This window comes from Myxocyprinus asiaticus, chromosome 1 (assembly GCF_019703515.2).
Source record: "Myxocyprinus asiaticus isolate MX2 ecotype Aquarium Trade chromosome 1, UBuf_Myxa_2, whole genome shotgun sequence".
Lineage (NCBI taxonomy): Eukaryota > Metazoa > Chordata > Actinopteri > Cypriniformes > Catostomidae > Myxocyprinus > Myxocyprinus asiaticus.
In genome coordinates, this window is record NC_059344.1 from 66,350,297 (window position 1) to 66,377,223 (window position 26,927).

The following is a 26,927-nucleotide window of genomic DNA, read 5'->3' on the forward strand; positions in this document are numbered from 1 at the left end:
AGCAGGCGCGCTGGTCAAACTCTGTCGGCGGGGCTTTCGAACAATGCTGCCGAGCATCTAGCGAATCTCCGCTCTCTCCTAACAAAACAGACGAACTACATCTCCTCACCTGAACAAACAAGGACTTTTCAAACTCTACTGCCTTGTGCTTCACAGAAACCTGGCTGAGTGAAGCCATTCCAAACAGCGCGTTACATCTGCCAGGCTTTCAGCTGTTCGGAGCGGAACACATCACGGAGTTAACGGGGAAAACGAGAGGCGGTGGAACATGCTTTTACATCAGTGAAAGTTGCTGTACATATGTAACAACATTAATGAAGATGTGCTGTCCTAATTTGGTAGCACATTTTATTAGCTGTAAGCCTTTCTACTCACCGTGGGAGTTTTCCTCGTTTATTCTGGTGAGTGTGTATATCACACCAAACGCGTGTTTGAATGCCGTGCTGCACCAGCTGGCTGATCAAATCACAGCTTTGGAACTAGTTTCTTCCAACCTACAGACAGAAATTAAAATTTGCTAAGCCTGTATTAAGGACTGTAAACAGATGGACCAACGAAGCAGAGCTGGAACTACAAGCCTGCTTTGACTGCCCTGATTGGAGTGTTTTTGAGGCTGCAGACACCAATCTGGATGAGCTCACATATACTGTTACATCATATATCAGTTTTTGTGAGGATATGTGCATTCCTACTAGAAATTATTTAACATTTAACAACGACAAACCATGGTTTACAGTGGAACTCAGGCAGCTTCATCAGGCCAAAGAGGATGCTTACAGAGTTGGGGATAAAGTCGTGTACAATCAGGCCAGGAACACACTGGATAAGGGAATCAGAGTGGCTAAAAGAAGATACTCTGAGAAGCTGAAAAAACAAGCTGAAAATCAGTGTGGAGTGGCACGAAACAACTTACAAATTACTGGACTCCTGCCCCCAACCCTGTGGTGGACCAACAACTGTCTGACGACCTGAATGTGTTCTACTGTAGATTTGAAAGGCCCAATCTCACACCCCACACCCACTCTGACCTTCACTTCACACAAACACCAACACCTCCCGCAACCCCCCTCCTCCCACCTCCTGCTACTCAACCTGCACTTAAGATCTGTGAAGATGATGTGAGCCACGTCTTTCGACAACAAAGTATAAGGAAAGCACAGGGCCCAGATGGCGTTTCACCTGCATGTCTTAGATCCTGTGCTAACCAGCTGGCCCCCATCTTCATACAGATCTTTAATAGATCACTGGAGCAGTGTGAAGTCCCATGCTGCTTCAAACGTCCCACTATCATCCCCATCCCAAAGAAACCAAAAATCACAGGACTTAATGACTACAGACCTGTCTCCCTGACGTCTGTGGTCATGAAATCATTTGAGAGACTGGTGTTGGCCCACCTGAAGAACATCACTGGACCCTTTCTAGATCCCCTTCAATTTGCTTATCGAGCAAACAGGTCTGTGGATGATGCAGTCAACATGGGATTGCATCATATCCTGCAATATCTGGAAAGACCAGGAACAAATACAAGGATCCTTTTTGTGGACTTCAGGTCGGTTTTCAACACCATCATCCCAGCTATACTCCAGAATAAATTACACCAACTCTCTGTTCCCATGTCTATCTGTCAGTGGATTACCAGCTATCTGATGGACAGGCAGCAGCTTGTGAGACAGGGGAAACTCACTTCCAGCACCTGTACAATCAGCACTGGTGCCCCCCAGGGATGTGTGCTCTCCCCACTACTCTTCTCCCTCTACACCAATGACTGCATCGCCAAGGACCCCTCTGTCAAGCTCCTGAAATTTGCAGATGACACCACTGTCATTGGCCTCATCCGAGATGACAATGAGTCTGCATACAGAAGGGAGGTTAAACAGCTGGCTGTCTGGTGCAGTCAAAACAATCTTGAGCTGAACACGCTCAAAACGGTGGAGATGATTGTGGACTTTAGGAGGAACACCCCAACACTGACCCCCCTCACCATTCTAAACAGCACTGTGGCAGCAGTGGAGTCATTCAGGTTCCTGGGCACTACCATCTCACAGGACCTGAAGTGGGAGACCCACATTGACTCCATTGTGAAAAAGGCCCAGCAGAGGTTGTACTTCCTTCACCAGCTGAGGAAATTCAACCTGCCACAGGCGCTGCTGATACAGTTCTACTCAGCAGTTATTGAGTCTGTCCTCTGCACTTCACTAACTGTCTGGTTTGGTTCAGCTACGAAATCAGACATCAGAAGACTACAAAGGACAGTTCGGACTGCTGAGAGGATTATTGGTTGCCCCCTGCCCCCCTTCAAGAACTATACACTTCCAGAGCGAGGAAAAAGGCTGGAAAAAATCACTCTGGACCCCACTCACCCTACCCACTACCTTTTTGAACTGTTGCCTTCTGGCTGACGCTTCAGAGCTCTGAGCACCAGAACCGTCAGTCACAGGAACAGTTTTTTCCCTCAGGCTATCCATCTCATGAACAGATAAATTGCCCCATTGAGCAATAACTATGTGCAATACACAGTTTACACTTTCTTATATTTATCCAACACATCCAACCTGTTCTGCCATTTCATTCCTCTGAAAAAAAAAACAAAAAAACATTTGCACTGTGCATAACAGATTTGTATTTACACTGTACATAACAGATTGTATTAGATTTGCACTACCCATGTGTATGTGCGTATGTATGTGTGTGTCTGAACGTATGTGTATAATTAGTTCTTATTTTTTTTATTATTATTATTATTATTATTATTATTATTATCTATGTCTTGCTGCTGTTTTTGTATTGTTTTTGTATTGTTGTACACTGGAAGCTCCTGTCACCAAGACAAATTCCTTGTCTTCACTCAAGCATACTTGGCAATAAAGCTCATTCTGATTCTGGTTTCAGCTCTGGGGGTTTCATCTGTTTCGGTCATGTGTGTGTAAATGAAAGTTGAATCATAATTGATCAAGCATTGTGCAGTTCAGTCAGTTGTGTTGAATGTATTGCAGGACTCATAAGGATTTGTTTTGTTTGTTTGTTTGTTTGTTTCTGCTTTTGTTCAGATTTGTATTTGTTCTGCTGATATTTCAGCAACTTTTTCAGATAACGTTAAATCTGCAAAAACCTCCAATTACCAGAACAAGATCAACAGCACCACAGACACTCGCAGCTTGTTTAGAACATTCAACACACTTCTCTGCCCTCCCCCTCCACCACCAGACACATCACTGACAGCAGATGTCTTCGCAACATTTTTTACTAATGAGGTTACAACCATCAGCAATACATTCTCAGCACCACACCCTGTCAAACACCTATCTCCTGTATGCAACTCTTCTGTCTCTATGTTCTCTCCTCTGACTGACACTGAGGTCTCTAAACTTCTCCTCTCAAACCACCCCACCACCTGTTCCCTTGACCCCATTCCTCCTCACCTTCTCCAGGCCATTTCTCCATCCATCCTACCTGCACTCACACACATAATTAACACATCTCTACTTACAGGCACTTTTCCCACTACATTTAAGCAGGCTTGAGTAACCCCGCTGCTGAAGAAACCCGCACTTAATCCCACACAAATAGAACACTACAGACCAGTCTCTCTCATCCCATTCATGGCAAAAACACGTGAAAGGGCAGTTTTCAATCAAATCTCTGCCTATCTCTCAAAGAACAAGCTGCTGGATTACAATCAGTCAGGCTTCAAAAGTGGACACTCCACCGAGACTGCCCTGATCATCCATCCTGATTCTGCTGGACCTTTCTGCAGCCTTTGACACAGTCAACCATCAGATCTTACTCTCTACCCTCTCCTCGCTGGGCATCACAGGAACTGTGCTTGACTGGTTTAATTCCTATCTCTCAGGTAGGTCCTTCATGGTAGCCTGGAGAGGTGAGGTATCCAAGCTACATCAGCTACTTACTGGGGTACCTCAGGGATCAGTGCTTGGGCCACTTCTCTTCTCTATATACACAACATCACTGGGACCCATCATTCTGGCACATGGTTTCTCTTACCACTGCTACACTGATGACACGCAACTCTACTTGTCTTCCCAGCCCAACAACACCACAGTGACCGCTCGAATTTCTGCCTGCCTGGCAGACATCTCGGCCTGGATGAAGGAGCACCACCTGCAACTCAACACAGCTAAGACTGAACTCCTCGTCTTTCCAGCCAACCCTGCTGTTGAACACAACATCACTGTGCAGCTGGGTGCAACTACAGTAAAGCCTTCCAAATCAGTCAGAAATCTAGGGGTAACCATCGACAAAAGACTAAATTTCACAGACCACAGCTCAAAGACCGCAAGATCATGTAGATTTACACTCTACAATATCAGGAAGATAAGACCCTTCCTCTCTGAACATGCCACACAACTGCTTGTCCAGTCACTTGTCATAACTAGACTGGACTACTGTAATGCTCTCATTGCAGGCCTCGTTGCATGTGCAATTAGACCTCTGCAAATGATCCAGAATGCAGCAGCATGTCTGGTCTTTAATGAACCAAAGAGAGCACATGTTACACCACTCCTTGTCTCTCTCCACTGGCTGCCGGTTGATGCACGTATCAAATTCAAGGCTCTGATGCTGACATACAGAACAGTCACTGGGTCTGCTCCAGCATACCTAAAATAATTTATGCAGAGCTACGCACCCACTAGAAGCATGTGGTCGGCTAAGGAACGTCGCCTTGTTGTACCAACACAAAGAGGCAACAAAACACTTTCCCGGACTTTCAGCTTCATCGTACCAAGTTGGTGGAATGACCTTCCCAACTCCATCCGTGAAGCTGACTCACTCTCTGTCTTCAAAAAACGACTAAAAATACATATTTTCCATGAGGACTTAACCAGTCATTTAAAAAAAAAAAAAAAAAAAAAAAAAAAATAAAAATAAAAATATATATATATATATATATATATATATGTATATATATATATATATATATATATATTCCTGTTGTACTTTATTCTGTTTTAAATACTGTTATGATGTTAGTGAAACTTTGTAATACAGCACTTTTCATACCACTGTCTCCTAAGATGATTCGCTTATGTTTTCCTCTTTTGTAAGTCGCTTTGGATAAAAGCGTCTGCCAAATGAGTAAATGTAAATGATATTTTTACTGACCACAAATGAGAAATTATATGTTTAACAAAATGTTATTTATTTGTATTTTATTTATTTTGCATTTTTCATTAAATGTTGATTTTTCTTTACAAATAAAAGGCACAATATGTAAATTATTTGCTTTGTAATTTGCAATAACGGGAAATTATGCGGCTATAATTTAACCCTATAACAGCACACATGAAAAAAAAAAAGAGTAATTGATAGCTCATTTTGGAACTATTGGTTACTGGCAAATATTAATGTCAATTCTTCACCAATAGTTTGTGCTTGAGGGTTCAAGAGTATGACCACAGCCTCTGGAGATTAAATTTAAGCAATCACTGACACATTGTGGGGATTTTCTGTGCCTAAATATGTCATTATTGACAATATTCGTCCAGATTTTTATCCTCACTTCAATGCATAATTTATTATTTGATTATATTGTTTTACAAAGAAAAGAAAAAAACTTTATGGAATTGTGCAGCATTCACTGCATGTTCATTGCATATTGATATATTCTAGGAATGTCAGAAAATATATTTTCCACTCTTTCCAGCAGCTGGAAGCACCAACATTTCAAAATAAAAGTCCATTGTGTTTTTTTGGACTTGTTTATAGTTAAAAGTCCCTGTTATTCACCAAATCTTAATTTTTTTCCTGGTTATTATGGGATTTTGGTTGCACAGTAACCATGTGCTATATGCAATAAATATGCAACATACATGCTATAAATATATTTTAAAAATTATCGGTTCATTTATCGTTATCAGCATTTTCCACTGCAATCCATTTATACTACTGTGATTAAAGTTTGTTTGATTTTTACTTACTCTGATTGTGTTTAAATCACTTTGTCATTTTGTTAATATATTTATTTCATATTACTTTTGTTTAATAAAAGAGTTGAGCTGATAGTTGTGGTTTGACTTCTGCTCTGTTTCTCATCTGCAGCTTCAGTGTGGGAGGAACAAAAGATATTAATACATTTCTGCATCTTTGGTTGATATGTTCTAAATGCTACCACAAGCAGATTCACATCAATGTATTTTTACATCCCTCTTCTTAGAAATATGTGGTTTCAGCCAGTGTGTGATCAGTTCATTTATTTTCCCCTTCTTAGAAATCATTCTGTGTTCAGAAAGGCCTGAATGTTGCTCCTCTTCTCACTGTTATGGTTCAGCCCTCCTTTAGAGGAGAAATGAACCAAGTTTTAATTCTTACTGTGAATCACAGACAGTCTGAATTTAATTCACTGCAGAGTCACTTGTGTGTCTGATTCAGTCGACATGATTTGCATGTTTGTGTTTAGATGTTCATGTTCAAGTCTTTGCTGAAATTAAAGAGAAACACAGCTTCAACAGCTTGAATGCACTAAAAGAGAAGTTGAATATCTTTGTTTGTGTGTGTGTGTGTGTGTGTGTGTGTGTGTGTCCATTGGTTCCCCCCACGCTGTTTCTGAAGTGTGAAATGACGTTTGAACACAGGAAGTGTTTGGTTTAGACACACATCACTGTTAAAACAGATCATTAATGTGACAGTATGGAGTCCAGTGTGCTGCCTCTTATACTCTGTGAGTATTTTATTATATTCTATATTATCTTCTGTTATTTCTGTGTGTGTGTTAGAAAATATATTCTGCTTAAGATAAAACAAATGATTGTGATGTGGGTGCTAGTGCTGCCCCTACCAAAGGTTTTACTAGTCGACTAGTAGAGGTTAGTTTAAGCCATTAGTCGACTAGTCGCATGTTTATGATATTAATTTAATTAATTAAATATATATATATTGGGGGGCATCAGAAAATGGTTTGAGTTCCAGGGCTGAGAAAGAATGTTATAATTAACATTGCTAACACTGTTTTACATTACAGAGAAATACTAAACTGTAATAATGAGTCTTTAAAATATACATTTTACAAGTGCACGCACCAAGCGAGCCGCAGCGACACCGGCAAAAGCGGTAATGAAACCAGCAAGAAGACTGTCTGAATATTTTGTTAATTTATAGAGAGAAATGCACATTAGGGTTGTGCCGACAGACTTTGATCTCGGGGATTGATGATGATCAGAGTGATTATTATTATTATTATTATTATTATTATTATTATTATTATTATTATTATTATTATTATTATTAGGCTATTATTATTATTATTAGGCTATTATTATTATTATTTAGTCTATTATTATTATCAAATTAATACTTTATTATATTATTAAGAACAGATGAGTCCGTCTCTGCGCATGTCTGACACACTGTTTGTACGGAGGCGTGCAGTCTCGTGGAGCACGCGCATGTTAAAGGTTCTTACTCTTTCTTTGTTTGTCTTCTGATATATTTTTTATTTTTATTTCTTTATTTATTTTGCAAGAATAGTATGGTCTATGAGAATGCTGCAAATGACCTCACACATCTCAGCTCAGGAGGTGTTTTGAGTTCAGTTCACTTTATTTCTACAGAGCAGTTCATTGTGAACACAACTCTGCAGCCTATACATCTGTGATTAAAACATAAATAATACAAAAACACCTCAAACCATGATTTATATTTCAGTGATTATTATCATCATTATAATTATTATTTTTACATGTATAATAGTTTTTATGTCTTCATTTGTGTAAGTAATTTTCCGCCTGCATGTTTAGACGGAGACTTGCCCGACGGTAAATGGAAAGGTGGTTACTTATATATATATATATATATATTATTCTTTTATCACTTCATTATTTTAATTGCTTTTTCGTTTCATTTGGAGTGCAATTTGAATTTAGAAATGTGTTTAAGTTTTTCGTTTTTTAAATAAATTAATTTTCAATTTAAAATCACTAAAGCAAGAATATTCACGATCCCTCAGTCCGGGTGTTGCCGATGTAATTGGATATTGCGATATATACAATACCATTCAAAAGTTTAGGGTCACTTACTCATTCTTTATTTTATTATTATTATTATTATTATTTTCACATTTTAGAATAATAGTAAAGTCATCACAACTATGGAATAATAGAAATGGAAATATGGGAATTATGTTGTGACTAAAATAAATCTAAACTATTTTATATTTTAGCATCTTCAAAGTAGTCACACTTTGACTAGATTTTGCAGAAATGAACTCTTGACATTTTCTCAACCAACTTCTTGAGGTATCACCCTGAGATGCTTTTTAAACAGTATTGAAGGAGTTCCCATCTATATTGGACACTTATTGGCTGCTTTTCTTAATTATTCGGTCCAATTTATCCATTTCAAAAACTTTTTTTATATAAAATTTTAGTTTTGTAATGAAATAAATTAATATGTTGGCACAATTATATTTTTGTCTTCTAAACTAATTTCAAACATTTAAGCATACACCTTCAGATCAAAAGATTTTTAAGATCATGAGAAACTTTTCAGTCAAGTGACCTCAAACTTTTGACCAGTAGTGTGTAAATATCGTGAAGGAGGAAACAAAACGAATTTATTCACACACAAGATGTATTTTCCCGGACAACGAAATACCCGACCGGTAGAGAATGCACGGATGAAATAGAGATGTTGCCCTTCACAACTGTTGTAAAACCATCTTTCAAAAAGTTGAACAACACACATTTATACTGTTAGTGTTTATCTGGATTGACAACCCACAATTTTCACTCAGAGCTAGAGTCTGTGGTGCTAACTAATCTCTCACAGGGCCTCAATTAACTTAGACACCAAGTTTATATAGACTTTTTTTTTTTTTTTTCAATGAATAAATTCTACCTACTGTAGCTTTAACAATTTCGTGAAACAATTTAATCAAACACATATAATCGGATATCGCGAAATTTTAAATGTGATTATCATACAAATGTTTTTTACATATCGCCCAGCCCAAAAGGGAAGTAAAATGTTTCATGAACAACTGTAAAATGAAGTAATTTTATGGAGACCTGCACAAACACGTGTACTCAATTCCATATTGCAACATGTTTCCTTTTCATTTTGGCATATTTGTTTGTTTTTGAGTAGTCAACCAAAAATGTACAAATTGGCTCCTTAGTGAAAAAAGGTTCCCGACCCCTGGTATAGACAAATGGTGATGACAAATGATCTGTCTCTTCCTCATCTGGGGTTTGACGTCTCTTAAAATATTTGTGTATGCTCATTCTGAAAAGCAGGGTACAAACTAGAGATGTCAGTTTCAGCGTTTTATCTTTTAACGTTACCTCAGACTGCTAACGATAGCTTTTTTTTTTTTTTTTTTTTTTTTTTAATGCTTTATTGATTCAATGCCACAAGAACAAGAGGTATTACATATCCACATAATCAAATTAACATTAGCTGCCAGAGAGAGAGAAAAAATAAAGGAAGAAAATTACATAAATTTCAATGCTTTCAGAGCATTACATGTTTTCAGTGCTTTTTTGTTTTTTGTTTGTTCCAAGAGGTTTACATATAATTTAAAGTCATTTATAAAATGTGCAAAATTTGGTTTACATTGAGCCCACTTCTTTTTATGTATATGGAATTTTCCTAACAAAATAAACAAATGTATAATATGTTGTTCTTTACAATTCAAATTTTCTTTTTCTGTATAAAAAAGTACATCAGATATACAAATTTCTATCATACACTCCATTTTTCTTTTAATATAAAATTCCAAATCCTTCCAAAATAATCTTGAGTAAAGACAATGAAAAAAAAGATGTAAAATAGTTTCTTTTTCTTGACCACAAAAATCACAGGAATATGAAATATTAAGCTTAAATCTTTCCAAAACATGCTTAGCAGGATAAATTCTATGAAGTATTTTGTAAGACACTTCCTTAACTTTGTTATTAATACAAAACTTATTTGGCAGTTTCCATGCTTTAACCCAAGAGATATTACCGAATAAAGAAGACCAAAAAAATCTTGCTGCCGGTAAGGACACAGAACAAAGAGCATTCCTTATAATCTTATTGCTACACTGTTGTTTTAAAACATCAACATTTTCAATGAAAATGTTTCCACAAAGATTAATCATGCTGATTTCTTCTGAGTTACAGTTTTTCAAAAGTAACATCACACTCTTTGGAATTGCATCAAAAACAATAGCAAATTCTCTTGGTTTAACTGGTAATTGAAATTTCTGAAGAAATTCAGTATATGACAACAAGTACCCATGGGAATTAACTAACTGTCTTACTAAAAGAATACCTTCCTTGAACCAAGTATGATAGAATAAAGATTTGTTTTTAAATAATATGTCCTTGTTATTCCATATGAAATAGTTGTGGGGTGAAAAATTGTGCTTATACACCAATTTCCATGCTAACAGGGCTTGTCTATGAAAACCGGCCAATTTAACAGGAATTTTGTCAACAGAAAAATTACATTTCAACAAAAAGTCTATGCCTCCAAGAGTATTAAATATATAATTAGGAAATGTATTCCAAGGACTTTCTCTATTCTTCATAAACTCTATCAACCATTTAATTTTAAAAGTGTCATTGAGAGTATTATAATCTAAGACCTCCAGTCCCCCTTGCTCTTTAGGATTACAAATTACCTCCTTTTTTAAATAATGTGGTTTTTTCCTCCAAATAAAGTTATAAAGAATCTGATCTAAATCTTTAATAGTCTTGGGAGGCACCTCTAACGATAATGACGTATAGACAGATCTAGATATACCTTCCGCCTTTGACAATAATACCCTCCCAAATAATGAGATGTCCCTCATTAACCACAAATTAAATTTCTTTTTAGTTTTCTCAATAATTGGTTCAAAATTTAATTGACTCCTTTGTTTTTCATTTTTACAAATTATTATACCTAAATATGTTAATTTATGTTTAACTGGAATGTTCTCTATTTCTGAAGAGGAGCAATCTTTGAGGGGAAATAATACAGATTTATCTATATTCATTTTTAGGCCTGAAACACCAGTGAATTCCTCAATATATCTAATTATTTTTGGTACTTCAAATTTGTTTTTCAAAAACACTGCAGTGTCATCAGCAAACTGGCTAAGTTTAAATTGTACACCTAAAGCTGTGATACCATTAAATTGATTTCTTTTTATATGTGATGCTAAAACCTGAGTGACTAACAAAAATAAAAAAGGAGAGAGAGGGCATCCTTGCCTAATGCCACGATGAATATCAAATCTTTGTGAGGTACCATGAGCAAGTTTGACAGAACTATTACATCCACTATACAATGTTTTAACTGCTTTCAAAAACATATCTCCAAAACCAAACAATTTAATAACTTTGAAAATAAAATCATGAATCACTGTATCAAATGCTTTATAGAAATCAATAAATAAAATAAAACTGTCATCCTCAATAAGGTGATTATAATCAATCATATCTAAGACTAGTCTAATATTATTCCTGATATGACGGCCTTGCATAAACCCAGACTGTTCTATATCAATTATTTTGTCTAAACCTTGCTTCAGTCTTCTAGCAAAAATCATTGCAAACAATTTACTGTCATTATTTAATAAACTAATAGGCCTCCAATTTTCAATGAATAACTTGTCTTTATTAGGTTTGGGAATCAGTGTTATAACTCCTTGTTTTAAAGAAACAGGCAATTCACCATTTTGTATAGCTTCTACAAATACCAATAATAAAAAAGGTGAAAGTTCTTTGGAAAAAGTCTTATAAAAATCACCAGTTAGCCCGTCGTTACCTGGGGATTTGTTATTCTTTAATAAGTTTATGCACTCTCTCAACTCTTCAATATCTATTTCTTTATCACAAATATTCTGAAAATTCTGGTCTATTTTTTTGGTATCACTCACCAAGCTATTTAAAAAAGTATCAATGTTGGAAGCAGCTGATATGGGAGAATACAAATTACTAAAAAACTGAGCAACATATTTCGAAATAACTGAGGAATTATCTACTAATTTGTTGTTAATCATTAATTTTGAAATTGAGGCAAAATCACATTTTCTTTTTTCAAGGCCAAAAAAATATTTTGTATTTTTTTCCCCATTTTCTAACCATTTAAGTCTAGTTCTAATAAATGCTCCTCTTGCTTTATCCTCATAGATCTTATCTAATTCAATTTGCAATAAATCCAATTTTTGTAACTCACAATTAGTCAAAGAATCCTTTTTCTTTTTACACAAATTAAAAATATCTCCAATAATTGATTTTTCCTTAATATTTTTATTTTTTGTTTCCAATGTTCCTTGATTAATAAATGCCGTTCTAATATCAAACTTCATTAATTCCCAATTCTTTCCATATGATTTTTCTAAATCTGCAATTGTTCTATATTTTTTAATAATATCTTTAATTTTTTCCTTTAAACATTCATTTTCAAGCAGTTTGTTATTTAATTTCCAATAGCTGCTATGTTTTTTGACTGATTGTTCTTGTACCACATTTATTTTTATAAATACTCCTTTATGATCCGTCATTATGCAAGGTTCTATCAATACAGAGGTTACATTATTTGTTAAATCATTAGACACTAACCAATAGTCGATACGAGAATGAAGAGATGAGTCCTTATTACTCCATGTATATTCTTCCCTGTCTGGATTCTTACATCGCCACACATCAATAAGACCCAATCTTAAACATACATTATCCAGTTCGCTAGAAGGGCCCGGTCTAGTTTTAGGAGGCCATCTATCAATGGTTTCATCAAACACAGTATTGAAATCTCCTCCCCAAATAACTTTAGCTGAAGGATATAGGGAAATGAAATGCTGAATCCTAGATTCAATATTTGAAAAAAATATATCATTGTTCACTTTATTATTAGTGGCATAACAATTGACTACTACAAATTGTTCGTTATCCTTATCTAACACAAGCAATATCCATCTACCACAATCATCTTTTTCGAAATTTAGTATTTGCCCTGTAAATCTATCTTGTAAAATAGCGACCCCCGCCGAGCGGTTGCTGCCAAATGACAACCAAACCTCTTTTCCCCACTGATTTTTCCAAAAAACAGCATCTGAGGAACATGCGTGCGTTTCCTGAATTAAACAAAAATCTACACTTTTCCCTTTGCAATACAAAAATAAAGCTTTTCTCTTCAGAAGATCACGAATACCTCTGGCATTGATAGAAAATAAAGAAAGAGACAACGTTCAACGATTACTTAAAGAACCACAAGAGTAAATATAATCCTAAACTTTAAACTTTACATAATGGGATTCTCACAAATGTTAGGCAAAAATTTTCACAGTTGCAAACATTTAGGAAAGAAAAGATCAAAGCGCCCCTTCCTATAACCACCAGATTTAGAACCCAAAACCATACATTCTTCTTTTCTTTCCCAAACAAAGATCAACCTATCTTACAAGATACCGCCAACTGCAGACTGCAACAAGACGATCATAAGTCTAAGTAGTTCCGTTGCCTTCTTCAAGACGAATCTCTTTACCATCAACGAAGGCCCTCGCTCCACTGAAGTATGCATGTTTGCCTTCTTTCCTTGCTTTCTCCAAAGTCGGCCAAAGACGATTCCTTGCTTCTATGTCGAAAGCAGTCAAGTCTTCCTTAAATCGCAGCCCCTTGGTGGTCAGGTACTCGTTGTTTTTTGAATTTTTCCAGATTAAATCTCTGGCTGTACGGGAAACGAATCTCATGATCACCGGTCTTGGTTTCACTCTTCTGCCATCATCCAAAGTTTTAAGCCTACCCAGCCGGTGTGCCACATCCAGACCGTCTGCTACCACAGGTTTGTCCGCATCCGAAACCACCGTTTTGCATACTTCCATGACTCTCATTTTCACGTTTTCATTAGATTGTTCGGACAGTCCATACAAACGCAGGCACCATCTGCGGCTGTAACGTTCCTGGTCATGAATTTTCGTGTTCATTTCCTTGAACTTTTTTTCCAGGAAAGCATTTGCATTTTTTAGCATTTCGTTTTCTTTCTGCAGAACCATTACATCATCATGCACTGAGGTAAGAGATTTGCCCAAAGCTTCAATGTTGGAAGAATTCTCTTTAACCATTCTTTCAAGCTTGTCAGATCGCTCGTTGATTTTCTCCGAGAGAATTCGGATGATATTCTCCTGCACATCACTCAAAGAAAGTTCACTTTGTTTGGCAGAGGAGTCAACGACATTTTTTTGTTTTTTGGGAGGTTGATTTTTGTTTGGCGTGTTCGGACAAGAATCACAACTTCCTCCGCTTTTTACTTTACATGCATAAGAGTGAGTTTCGTTAAAACTTCTCTTCTCTTTTAAAGTATTGTCCTCCATCTCTGCGCCAAGATCCTCAGCCATTTTTCTGAATTGTACAGTGAAACTGATGCTGATTTCGTAATTTAATATTGTCTTGTTGCACTACCAACGTCAATATTTATTCAAATTCGGCAACTATAAGCAATCTATCAATAGTAGCTAGCAACTTTATGGAATTTACATATCCATTTGTGAGAAATACCCGATTTGTTTCTCAGCTTAGAGAACCACGACTTTCCACGGTGCCATCTTGGAACTCCCTGCTAACGATAGCTAGCTAGTGAAGCTGTAAGCAGTGTGACGTCATGCCAATTAACCCAGTAACGCTAACGTTAATTTACGTTAATCATCATGATTCTAACTTCAGCAGTAATATTATCTGTTTGCTCTTGTACACTGATGATGATAAATTGTGTGTGGAGTAGTGTATAAATGCAGTGGATATATTTAATGTTAGTTAACGTTACTTACCTCAAAGATTTGTCGTCCTCCTCAACCAAATAACGTTAGACGGATCCAGGAATACTCCAGTGCATATATCTGCGAGTGTGTGTGAGCGCGTGAGTTTACAGCAGCGGGTGAGGAGCTGACTGAACTGACTGCAGCGCGAGAGAGAGCGCAAAACACAACCTTTTATTTTATGTGATTATGAGACTGAGAAGTGCACAAATATTTGAAATGTTTTCGGTTCATTATGAGACTGTGGTGGGCTCAGTCTAGTCTAGTCAATTAATGGGAAACACTGAGGGAAGTACCAGGACACCACAGGAAGATTGAAAAGTGGGAGGTGTAGTATAAAAATGGAAAATGTTACGGCATCTGATCTTTTCTGTTTTTATTTTTTAGCCGTTATTAAACATGTTAATGTTACTATTCCTTAAATGTATTAAGGGGGGCGCCAATCTAAAATCTGGCCTAGGGTGCCAACAAATTCTGGGCCGACTCTGGCAAGGACAGCAAATGTAAATATTAGGCTGTTTCATTTCAGTGGTTTTACATTATAATGATGGAATTGAATTTATCTTTGATTATTAATTGAATTTTTACACTTTTGCAACATACAGTAGGTATTCTGTTTTGTGACACTAGTAAGCAGGTGCACCTCTGATGTCAGATCTGTTATTGAGTCCTGCAGACTGCTCTCATTTCTCACTTATTTTTGAGTGTGAAACATTTTCTGAATATAGACATACAGGTGCATCTCAATAAATTAGAATGTCGTGGAAAAGTTCATTTATTTCAGTAATTCAACTCAAATTGTGAAACTCGTGTATGAAATAAATTCAATGCACACAGACTGAAGTAGTTTAAGTCTTTGGTTCTTTTAATTGTGATGATTTTGGCTCACATTTAACAAAAACCCACCAATTCACTATCTCAAAAAATTAGAATTCATCATAAGACCAATAAAAAAAAAACATTTTTAGTGAATTGTTGGCCTTCTGGAAAGTATGTTCATTTACTGTATATGTACTCTATACTTGGTAGGGGCTCCTTTTGCTTTTATTACTGCCTCAGTTCGGCGTGGCATGGAGGTGATCAGTTTGTGGCACTGCTGAGGTGGTATGGAAGCCCAGGTTTCTTTGACAGTGGCCTTCAGCTCATCTGCATTTTTTGGTCTCTTGTTTCTCATTTTCCTCTTGACAATACCCTATAGATTCTCTATGGGGTTCAGGTCTGGTGAGTTTGCTGGCCAGTCAAGCACACCAACACCATGGTCATTTAACCAACTTTTGGTGCTTTTGGCAGTGTGGCCAGGTGCCAAATCCTGCTGGAAAATGAAATCAGCATCTTTAAAAAGCTGGTCAGCAGAAGGAAGCATGAAGTGCTCCAAAATGTCTTGGTAAACGGGTGCAGTGACTTGCAGTGACTGGTTTTCAAAAAACACAATGGACCAACACCAGCAGATGACATTGCACCCCAAATCATCACAGACTGTGGAAACTTAACACTGGACTTCAAGCAACTTGGGCTATGAGCTTCTCCACCCTTCCTCCAGACTCTAGGACCTTGGTTTCCAAATGAAATACAAAACTTGCTCTCATCTGAACAGAGGACTTTGGAACACTGGGCAACAGTCCAGTTCTTCTTCTCCTTAGCCCAGGTAAGACGCCTCTGACGTTGTCTGTGGTTCAGGAGTGGCTTAACAAGAGGAATACGACAACTGTAGCCAAATTCCTTTACACGTCTGTGTGTGGTGGCTCTTGATGCCTTGACCCCAGCCTCAGTCCATTCCTTGTGAATTTCACCCAAATTCTTGAATCGATTTTGCTTGACAATCCTCATAAGGCTGCGGTTCTCTTGGTTGGTTGTGCATCTTTTTCCTTCCACACTTTTTCCTTCCCCTCAACTTTCTGTTAACATGCTTGGATACAGCACTCTGTGAACAGCCAGCTTCTTTGGCAATGAATGTTTGTGGCTTACCCTCCTTGTGAAGAGTGTCAATGATTGTCTTCTGGACAACTGTCAGATCAGCAGATTGTGTAGCCTAGTGAACCAAACTGAGAGACCATTTTGAAGGCTCAGGAAACCTTTGCAGGTGTTTTGAGTTGATTAGCTGATTGGCATGTCACCATATTCTAATTTTTTGAGATAGTGAATTGGTGGGTTTTTGTTAAATGTGAGCCAAAATCATCACAATTAAAAGAATCAAAGACTTAAACTACTTCAGTCTGTGTGCATTGAATTTATTTAATACACGAGTTTCACAATTTGAGTTGAATTACTGAAATAAATGAACTTTTCCACGACATTCTAATTTATTGAGATGCACCTGTATACATGGTACTGTAACGCCACGTGTCAACAAACCACAACACATTTATTTTCATCCTCACATGACAGTTTTGGCTCAATGCAAACAGAACTTGATTCACTCCATCAGTGAATTCACTTCTAAATTCACCTGTGAGTCCTGCAGATGTGTGTTTGATGAGGTTACACACTGAATCTCCAACATCAGTCGACTGATGAATCCACATAGAAATGAGTGAAAACTATCTTAAGAAGAAGAAAATTAAACACACTTATTTGAACTACAATAAACTTTAGACATAAACACTTAGTTTCAGTTTTGAATTTGTATTGAATTGTGTTGAATTAATGGAAATGTTTTTTATTTGTTTGATTTTATTTTCAGTGCTGATGTCTAACAGCTACTCTGAACATACTTCAGGTAATGCATAATTCATAAATACATTGTTAATTTCCCTTTATTTCTTCTTGACTTATTTGAAGTGTATTGAAATAGAAGTATTATTTATAATATTTGTGTTGTCACATCTTCACACACTGCATGATGGTCTGAGACCAGGTTGTGTCTGTGTTTAGTTTCTCATGCAGCAAAACCCTTTGCCATCATTTATTTCATTCATCTACGCATCATTAAACCAAACATACAATAATGCAATTTGATGTCTAGTTACACATTCATTTAAACGCTCCTATGATATTCGGTCATTTTTTACCGAAATATATATTCTAAATTGAATACAATCAATAAGTCAGCCACAATGCAGTAAAAAACAGACAGAAATTACAGGGTGAGACTATAAAACATCCTCAGTCCAATACACACACACACCAACTCACACAGACACACACACACACACAAGTCTGAACTGGACTTTAACACAACACTATTTTTTACATTTGTCAAATAAAACAAATAAATTGGCCACAATGTTAAACACACACACTCAGACATAAAGGGTTAGGATGATAACACACTCCTAATGCAGAACACACACACACACACACACACACGGACACACGGACACACACACGGACACACAATAAGTGGAGCTCTACAACCACATTTTGGTCATTGTTGGCATTACAAGTCATCTGTTGTTTTCAGTGGCGGGCCGTGCATTTAAAGTCTAGGCCTTCAGTGTGATTCATGCCATTAAGAAAACCGTTTCACAATGAATAAGACGCCCTATGCCTTTGGGCATCATACATTATGTCGCAGCTAACTAATAATACTAATTAACATTTTAAAAACACATCCACGCACGAAAACCAGAACTTGAAATGACACTTAATGCTCAAGCAAGCCTAATTTTAACTGCAGCATGACTGTTTTGTGAAATGAACATCTCCCGAACAGACATTAAAAAATCATAATTTTTCATATGAATCTACCAAGGAGGTCTATAATACCTGGAAAAATATATCTAATAAAATGTTGCTTGCAATAAATTTCATTTCATCAGGGTACACGGTTATGCTGTGTTCCATTCAAGTTGGATGAGGGATATTCCTACTTGATATCTCCGACCATAAATGCATCCCATTCCCCGATATTCGGAAGATGACGTTTAAGGAAACAAAACTGCAATGCTCCCGTTAGTTTAGCAGGGGTTTGACTCTCATTAGAGAAGTCTCCTAGCAACCCAACTGATAAACAATGCTGCAGCGCTAGCATTTGTGCTTCAGGTGTACGATTATCAAAAGAGATTATAATGTTTTATACACCTGTTTCTGCAGGCGTTTGTTAAACAAGCTTTAATATCATGTAACGTGGATACAAACTCATTTATCGATATTACTTAATAAAGTGAATGTTTATCACTTACTTTGTATATCTCCCTGAGTGTCGACATGTTTGTGTGACATCATGCACCTGCATCTCAGCGAAATCGGAGTTTCTGCTTGTAATTCTAACTTCAAGATGCATTCCATTGCACTTTTCCTAGTAGGAAGTTGTAAAATCCGACATTCCGAGTTGAATGGAATGCAGCACTACTTTAAAAAAACTTGATCCGACACTGAATACTCAAGCAGCCTAAATTACACTTAGAAAACTCCTGATGTTATTATAACAATGCAAAAAACACTTACCGATTTGCTTGATGTGAAAATCAATAGTGATGGGTCGTTCGCGAAAGAGTCGGCTCTTGTAGGTGAACTTTGGGAGCCGGCTCGCATATCAGAAGAGCCAAATCTATTTATAAAAATATTAAACAAATTCAGATATGAATAATCAAAAGATTTAAATGATAGAATTAACGAATTCAAAGAACGAAAAAATAATATAGTCCTAAATGCTCAAGCGCACACACATATTCGTTCAGACTAACAGCCTCACCTGTTCCTGTCAATCAGATACTCAGTGTCAACCAATGAAACAAAGATGCGTGAGGGAGGGCGGAGCCAATTTATGTTGTTCAGATTGTATTCGTTTTGAATGGTTAGATTTATATGCACTTTGTTTATATACATTAAAAAATTATACTTTAAATGCAAATCAATGCATTTTAAATACATTGTGGTTAAGGTAGAGTATGATTTCATTTAATAATTTAATTAGAATTGTTTTAACACCAATCATAGTCAAACTATCACAAACTGTTTGACTTCAAAAATACAAAACATTTTTTTTTTTTTTTTTTAAAGAGCAAATTGTAAGTCAAAAGAGCCGGAATGCCAATCACTTAGTCCTCCTTTCCTGTTTAATAAATTAAGCAATCACACGATCATGCGGAACATCTCGTGTTTTTAAATCCATAAGGATCTCTTTCTCAACAGCAATACCAGCAGTGATGACAGTCGACTCGTCAGCGAGATCTCACACTCTTCACTTTCAAATTACATCACTTAAAGTGTGATTGCGTCACTCAAGGCCAGCTAGAAGGCCTCGACCGGGACATATCCTAAAGACCACACCCACCAAGAACAAATAAATCAATCTGATTGGCTGATGAATCTGACAATCTGACATTAGATGCTCATTCATTTGCACTGTTGAGGGATTCTGAGGGACTGACGGGGTGGAGCTCAGACTCACACGCTGCTTCGATTTATGAAACAGCTGTCACACTTCGCTTGTAAGCATCAAGGAATAAATTCTGACTGGATAAACTTTTAGTTTTTTCTCTATTTGTTTGTGGATTAATTAAGAGGAATAAACATGAAAATGTTTATCCTAATTATTCTGTTGTATTATTATTATTATTATTACTATTCAGTTCATTTCTGTTCCTTGATGTTAATTTGCTTGACATTATTATGCATTTATGTTGAGTTATTACATTTTTATGTTCGAAATAATTTATTTGTAGAAAAAATGCTTATTCTGAGTCTTCTCTTTGTAACACCATGGTCAGGTGATGACAAGAATAATTACATAAACTGCAAAAACTGACACTTCAAATCAGTTTTAAAATGCTAAACTTTGGCAAATAATAGTTTGATAATGTCTTTATATATATATATATATATACACACACACACACACACAAATGCATATATTGTGATAAAATATAAAATTAGGTTGCAAAAAACCATCAGACTACACAGTATGTGTCTACAGTCATCTACTGGCTGTTACTGGCATGACATGGTTTTCAAGTCATGTTATTTATATTTTGTTCACCAGATGGCAGCAATCTGTCACATTCTCATATTTTCTTCATTTTTCAACTTATTTATCAGAATCTTCAACTTATTTTATTTTATTTTAATTTGTATAAGCAAATTAATGGTAAAATTTATAAATTTTATGAATAAATTTATATAAATTTAGTTAATAAGATCAAAATAGCATAAAATCCCAAAATAAATGCATAATGTTATTGTTCTTACTTCAGGGAAGAAATTTTTTTTCATTATCATCATCATCATCATCATCATCATCAAAAAAAATAAAAAAAAATAAATAAAAAGGAGTTTCATCTAAACCTTCCGGTCAAAAATGTCCGTGAATACCAAAGGAAGGTGCCATTTTTGAATACTACAGGAGGGTTAAAAGATCACAGTCCACTATTTTGTTAATAGTTTTATACATACTGTAGGTCATTCTTTGGTTGATTTCTGTCTACATTTGACTTTCTTCTGGACAGTGATAGAGTTTAATGTGTTTGTTTGTTTCTAAGGTTCTGTTGTGAAGGCAGATTCAGAGACAGGAGGATCTAATTCACAAGGTGAGTTCACATAATTAGAAACTCTAATTATAAACACAAAGATATTTTCTATTATTCTGTAGTCCACTATTTTATCACACATGCAAGGTAACAATGTCAATGTGAACATTATTTGATCATACACACATTACTCATGATTCTTTGATTATTCTGTGTCTGTATTGAGTTCACTGAAGCTTGTTGAATAAACTCAGTGTTTAAGAATAAGTTTCAGGTTGATAAAACCAGATACAGTCAGCCAAACCGGTTTAGATCAGGATCAGCGACCTCAAGACGCTCGCTACCAGGGGTGGAAAGAGTACTGAAAAATAATACTCAAGTAAAAGTACTGTTACTTCTTAAAAAATGTAGTAGAGAAAAAGTACAAGTCCTTAAAACTACTTAAGTAAGAGTAAAAGAGTAGCTCATTAAAAGTACTCATGAATAATGAGTATTGAGTACTGAGTTATGAAAGCTATGCCCCTTTAATAAAAACTAGATGCTGCAATTTAGAAATGTAGCACACAAACCGTAATTTACATTCCCTTTTATGGCTGTTTGCCAGAAAGAATAAAAAATATAGATATTTTATAGGTGTTTGTGATTTACAACTTTTATAATACATCACTTATCTATGATACTGTAAACACTACATGAATCTGATTTAAAAAATAAATAAAAGGGCAACATGATTACAGAAATATTTTTAATATCATAATGTATGAAACAATTACATTAAAATCAGTTTATGTGTAATGTCTAAATTTCCCTTAATGCCGACAGAGAGAGTTACTGTTACGCATAAAACATGTTCAAAACAATGCAAGGGATGCAATAAATAAATAAATAAATAAACACTAAAAAAGCTGGGTTACTTGGCGTGTCATGTCCCGCACAATAGAGGCGGTAGAGCAGTTGTTTGGTACAGGGGCCACATCGGGCTTCAAAGGAAAAATTCACACAAAAATGAAAATTCTCTCATCATTTACTCACCCTCATGCCATCCCAGATGTGTATGACTTTCTTTCTTCAGCAGAACACAAATTAAGATTTTTAGAAGAATATCTCAGCTCTTTTGGTCCATACAATGCAAGTGAAAGGGTGCCAAAATTTTGAAGCTCCAAAAATCACATAAATCAGCATAAAAGTAGTCTAATCCATGTGACTCCAATGGTTTAATCCATGTCTTTAGAAGAGATATGATAGGTTGGGTGAGAAACAGAACAATTTTTAAGTAAATCTTTACTATAAATTCTCCTCCCTGCTCAGTCAATCTCCACTTTAACTTTCACTTTCTTCTTCTTTTGTTTTTGGTGATTCACATTCTTCATGCATATCGCCATCTACTGAGCAGTGAGAATAATTTCAGCCACTTCTTCAGTTCCACCGCTTTGACAACTTTGCTCCCAGTTTGTAAGGGCATCCTGCAGGGCTTCAGCTATATGCTCTCTGGTGTGATCTTTGGGAAAATAGCTGGTTTGGAGACACACTTTTCATCTCCCAGTTTTCAATGAAATGTACTGTCAAACTCATATATGGTTTGCATGTCCTGCTTGACCACATATCGGTTGTCAGTGCTAAATGAGTTACTTTTGTGAGCCTGTCGGTAAGGTTCTGTCTGACCTCAGTGTACATTCTGGCACTGTTTCTCTTGCAAAATAGTTGCGATTGGGCATCTGGTATATTGGGTCAATGTTTTTTAGCAGCTTTTTAAAGCCTTCTTGTTTCACTGTTGCAACAGGGACCATATCTTTAGTGATGTGGTATGCCACTACCTTAGTTATATCATGTCACTTGGCACTTTGCTTTTCATAAGGCACATCACGGGTAAATGAAGCTTGCAACGCAATTTGTTTCGGGGCAGCATCGAGTTTTTATTATAAAGGGGTATAAATTTGGTAACTCAGTACTCAATACTCACTACTCATGAGTACTTTTAAATGAGCTACTCTTTTACTCTGACTTGAGTAGTTTTTAGGACAGGTACTTTTACTCTACTCAGACTACATTTTTTAAGTAGTAAGAATACTTTTGAGTATTATTTTTCAGTACTCTTTCCACCCCTGGTCTAAATATAAAATATTATGATACAGGGATCGACAATAAGGACTGCCCGATGGCCCGAGGCCAGTGTGAGAGAGATTCAGGCCAGTTGCTAGAACTGTCACTTGCCTGATCAGGTCAGTGCTGCATTTATAACAAGAGTGCAAGCAGACAACAAGCGAGAGAGCACAAAAATTACACAGAGCGAACAAAGTCTTCTAATCGAGCACTCGGAGACATGCAAGCTTGACAATATTAAGCTCGCAAAGATGTGTGAGTGCATGATTTACTGGACATGGCGTGGCACTCAATAGTGTGCAGACACTGAGAGCGCTCTTATAGAACTGTCCTTGATCTTTTCCAAGTGACTTAGCAGCAGTAATTACAAATGAGTAGAAAATGGCAGGAAAAAAATACAACACTTCATGATTTTTATTTAAATATTTTTTTTAAAGCCAGGATGGTAAAAACAGCTCATTTTTTGTGGTGGGGCCAGTGAAAATTTTGGCAGGGCAAGTAAAAATGTGAAGCACTGGCCCGACTGGACCAGCTGAAAAATCTGTAGCGTTGCGCAACTGTGATATGTTTTTTTTTTTTGCTGGTAATTATGCTCTCGTACACATGCAGATGATGTCCTCTTCCTGATATCTTAAAATAGTCTTGATAACTACAGATGTGTTATACTCTTTCCACTCATCAACTCATCACTATCCAATCACCGACTCAACACTTGTAAATACAACAAATGAATGGAATAAATTACACAGCACCAGATACAGACTACGATCAATGCAAACATTTATAAATGAATGGAGGACCCCATTCCATGAACAGTAACATCTACTCACCTAATAGTTTACTGTATGTGTAGACGAACTCCATCCTCCACTGCTTCATTGTGTCAAATATATATATATATATGATCATGTCTTTCAGTCTTTCACATCAGTGGTGGAATTATGTATGGGCGACATAGGCAGCCGCATGGGGCGGCATCTTGTTGGGGGCTTGCTGGGGGAGGCACAGAGTCCGCTTCTGCGGCAACAAATTTTGTAGAAGTGGGGGTTTGCCCAGGGCCATACAAGCTAGAACCGCCTCTGATTAACATGATTTTAGATCTTCCAATAACTTTTATTCCATCGCTATTTTGGCATATTTTGAAAGTTTCTGTCGCGTTATCCACTAGCAGCTTTATGAAATGTAAATGTGATACTGAAGATGATTGGCTTGAATGTTTACCTCTGATAATGATTGGTTATGAATGTGGAAGGAGGGAAATTTCATTTTGCCTCTGTTTGGCCTTTTTTGGATGCTTTTTGAATGGAAGCAGATGACGGTGCACCATTTAATAACTATTTTGATTGGTCAGTTTACTAATGAGAGGAGGCATTATGCCGTCCGCCTCCTCTGGCATTCATACAGTAATTTAAACCAAGGGTGTAGGTTTGGTGTGAAAGTTGGTAGGGACATGTTGCAAAGAGGATAAAATTCAAAGTGTTGGTATTAAAAAAACAAAAAGAAAGTCAGTCTGGTAATATACTGTAGGCAAAATAACATAATTTTGTCATTTAATAGCATTATTTCCTCATATAACAAGTTTTATTTACTATTTATCTGCCCCACCATACTAAAGATTTGCCTGTTTCAATAAAATCATTAGCCATAATCAATAAAAGACTGTGATTGGTGCATCCTGAACAGCAATGAGGAAGTTAACAGGTGCCACGTGAAAACATCATTTATGTGCTGCTTCAGAAGACGTAGAACAACAAATGAACAATGATACTAAGAAACTTTAATAATCGTTAAAATGAAAATTAAAACATAGTATAAAGTTAAAATATTTTCTGTGGTAAAATTGCCCAAATGTTGGTCAGGACATTTCTGATTTTCTGAAAGTTGGTTGGGACATGTCACTACCATCCCTACCTAAATCTACACTTAAGATTTAAACTCACCTGTCTACAGCGCATGACAGATAAATAAATATAAAAACATATTTTTGCATTAAAGGCATCTGAGTTGTGTATGTTAAATTGATTAAAACAACTTTCATTTAGAATACAGTTTTGCTGAGGCTGAGAAATTTTATTTTATTATTATTATTTGTTTTTAATCTTTGTGCAGTTTAAAGTGCACTCAGTATTTTTATTTTTAATATGTCGTCTTGGACTTACTCTGCTATCTAGCAGCATGGATGCAGCATCATTCAAATGCAATAGTTTGCAGTTACTGATTTCATTGTTGAAATTCAGTATTTGCAGTCAGCCAGGATTCATTTAAACCCAGAGTGAAAGTGTCAAATAACAGGGGACCCTCCCCATGAAGAATAAAAGAGCTTTTATAAGGTTTCTGATATGACTGCTGTCTTCATCTCATGTGAGTGCTCGTGACTTTATACATTTGTTTCAAAATTAAAATTCATTTTTTTGGAAGAAAAACTTGTAAATGAGGGGAAAAACTGAGTTGCACCTTTAAGATCATGTCATTGAAGTCACTCATGAGATTGATATATTGTATCAAACATTCACCTGACACACAGCGGAGTAGAACGATAGTTTATTCATGTTCACTCTATAGACAGGGTCATCAGACCCAGCAAAAAATTCAAGCCCAAATTCTGCTTAAAACCCACAGAAAGAAGTTTAAAATGATGCTTACATCAGTGCCTAAAATTGGTGTTTTGGTGCTTTATGGCAAAATTAAAAATAGTTTCCATTGCTGCATTAATTGTTTTGAAAAATTTGAACATAAAGACATATGTTTAAAAAAAAAAAAAAAAAAAGAAACTTTTATTCTGTATTTCAAGGAATAATTAGGCATAAATTGTGAAAATAAATTATATGATTAATTATGTTTTGTCCCAAAATTTGTGTTGGACTGAATTCCTCTGTTCTGTGAATGTTAAATTTAAGTTGCAATTGAGTAAATTCCTCTTCCTGTCATTCCATAATCAAATTCCAATGTGTTATTGAAAGAGAGGCAGTTCTTCAATTCTGAATATAATTCTGTACAGTGCGTGTGTACAGTATGTTTGTTGTTTGGTTCTTACAGAGATTCCTAAACCTGTTCTGACTGTAAATCCTAAAACATCACCGATATTCAGAGGAGAGACTGTCACTCTCACATGTGACGTACAGATGACAGAAGTGACAGACTGGACATACGGATGGCGGTGTGATGGTGCTGATGTTCCCTATAAAGAGAGAGAGTACATGATTACTGTACAAAACAACAAGACCTGCATGTGTAGCAGAACATCTCAGCAGAACAGCTCTCACTGGAGTAATGAAGTGACTCTCACTGTGATTGGTGAGTGATCATCTGTTATATTACAATCACATGTGATTTTGTTCAAGGTTTAGTTCACACAAAAAAATACAACTGTTTACTCACCCCATTGTTGTTATAACCCCATATGACTTTCTGTCTTTTTCTGAACACAAAGGGAGAAATTGTGAATAAATGTTGTGTTCAGTGATGTCACACAGTGGCAGTTTATGGTGTGCACCTCTTCAAGCTTCAAAAGGATGCATCAGTATAATTGCATCTATTCTCCGACGACAAACTCATTAGACATATTTAGTCAGTTCGGTTCTCTGGTTTGTGTTCAGCTGTGTTGTGTTCAGTTGTTAGTATCGCTGTGACGGACCGGTCTTTAGATAAAAAATATGAGTTTTCACTTGAACGACCCATGATGA

The 26,927-nt window shown here is 36.3% G+C and overlaps 3 protein-coding genes across 10 annotated transcripts in view; 1 reads left to right on the forward strand and 2 right to left on the reverse strand.

The window, feature by feature from the left end:
- The window catches only part of LOC127440265 (uncharacterized), a 204,410-nt gene that overhangs the window by 132,849 nt on the left and 44,634 nt on the right, over positions 1-26,927 (reverse strand).
- The window catches only part of LOC127447811 (uncharacterized), a 160,884-nt gene that overhangs the window by 46,165 nt on the left and 87,792 nt on the right, over positions 1-26,927 (reverse strand). The window lies entirely within an intron of this gene.
- LOC127447627 (Fc receptor-like protein 5) overlaps positions 6,556-26,927 on the forward strand; it is a 61,369-nt gene continuing 40,997 nt past the window's right edge. For 6 of the 8 annotated variants that reach the window (XM_051709570.1, XM_051709597.1, XM_051709578.1 and 3 more), the window contains exons 1-4: positions 6,556-6,676; positions 17,418-17,453; positions 21,157-21,204; positions 26,281-26,538. In XM_051709570.1, the coding sequence (XP_051565530.1) occupies positions 6,646-6,676; positions 17,418-17,453; positions 21,157-21,204; positions 26,281-26,538 (373 nt within the window). In that variant the 5' untranslated portion in view covers positions 6,556-6,645. The remainder of the gene's footprint in view (positions 6,677-17,417; positions 17,454-21,156; positions 21,205-26,280; positions 26,539-26,927) is intronic. The other 2 variants (XM_051709623.1, XM_051709614.1) reach the window with 2 other exon arrangements.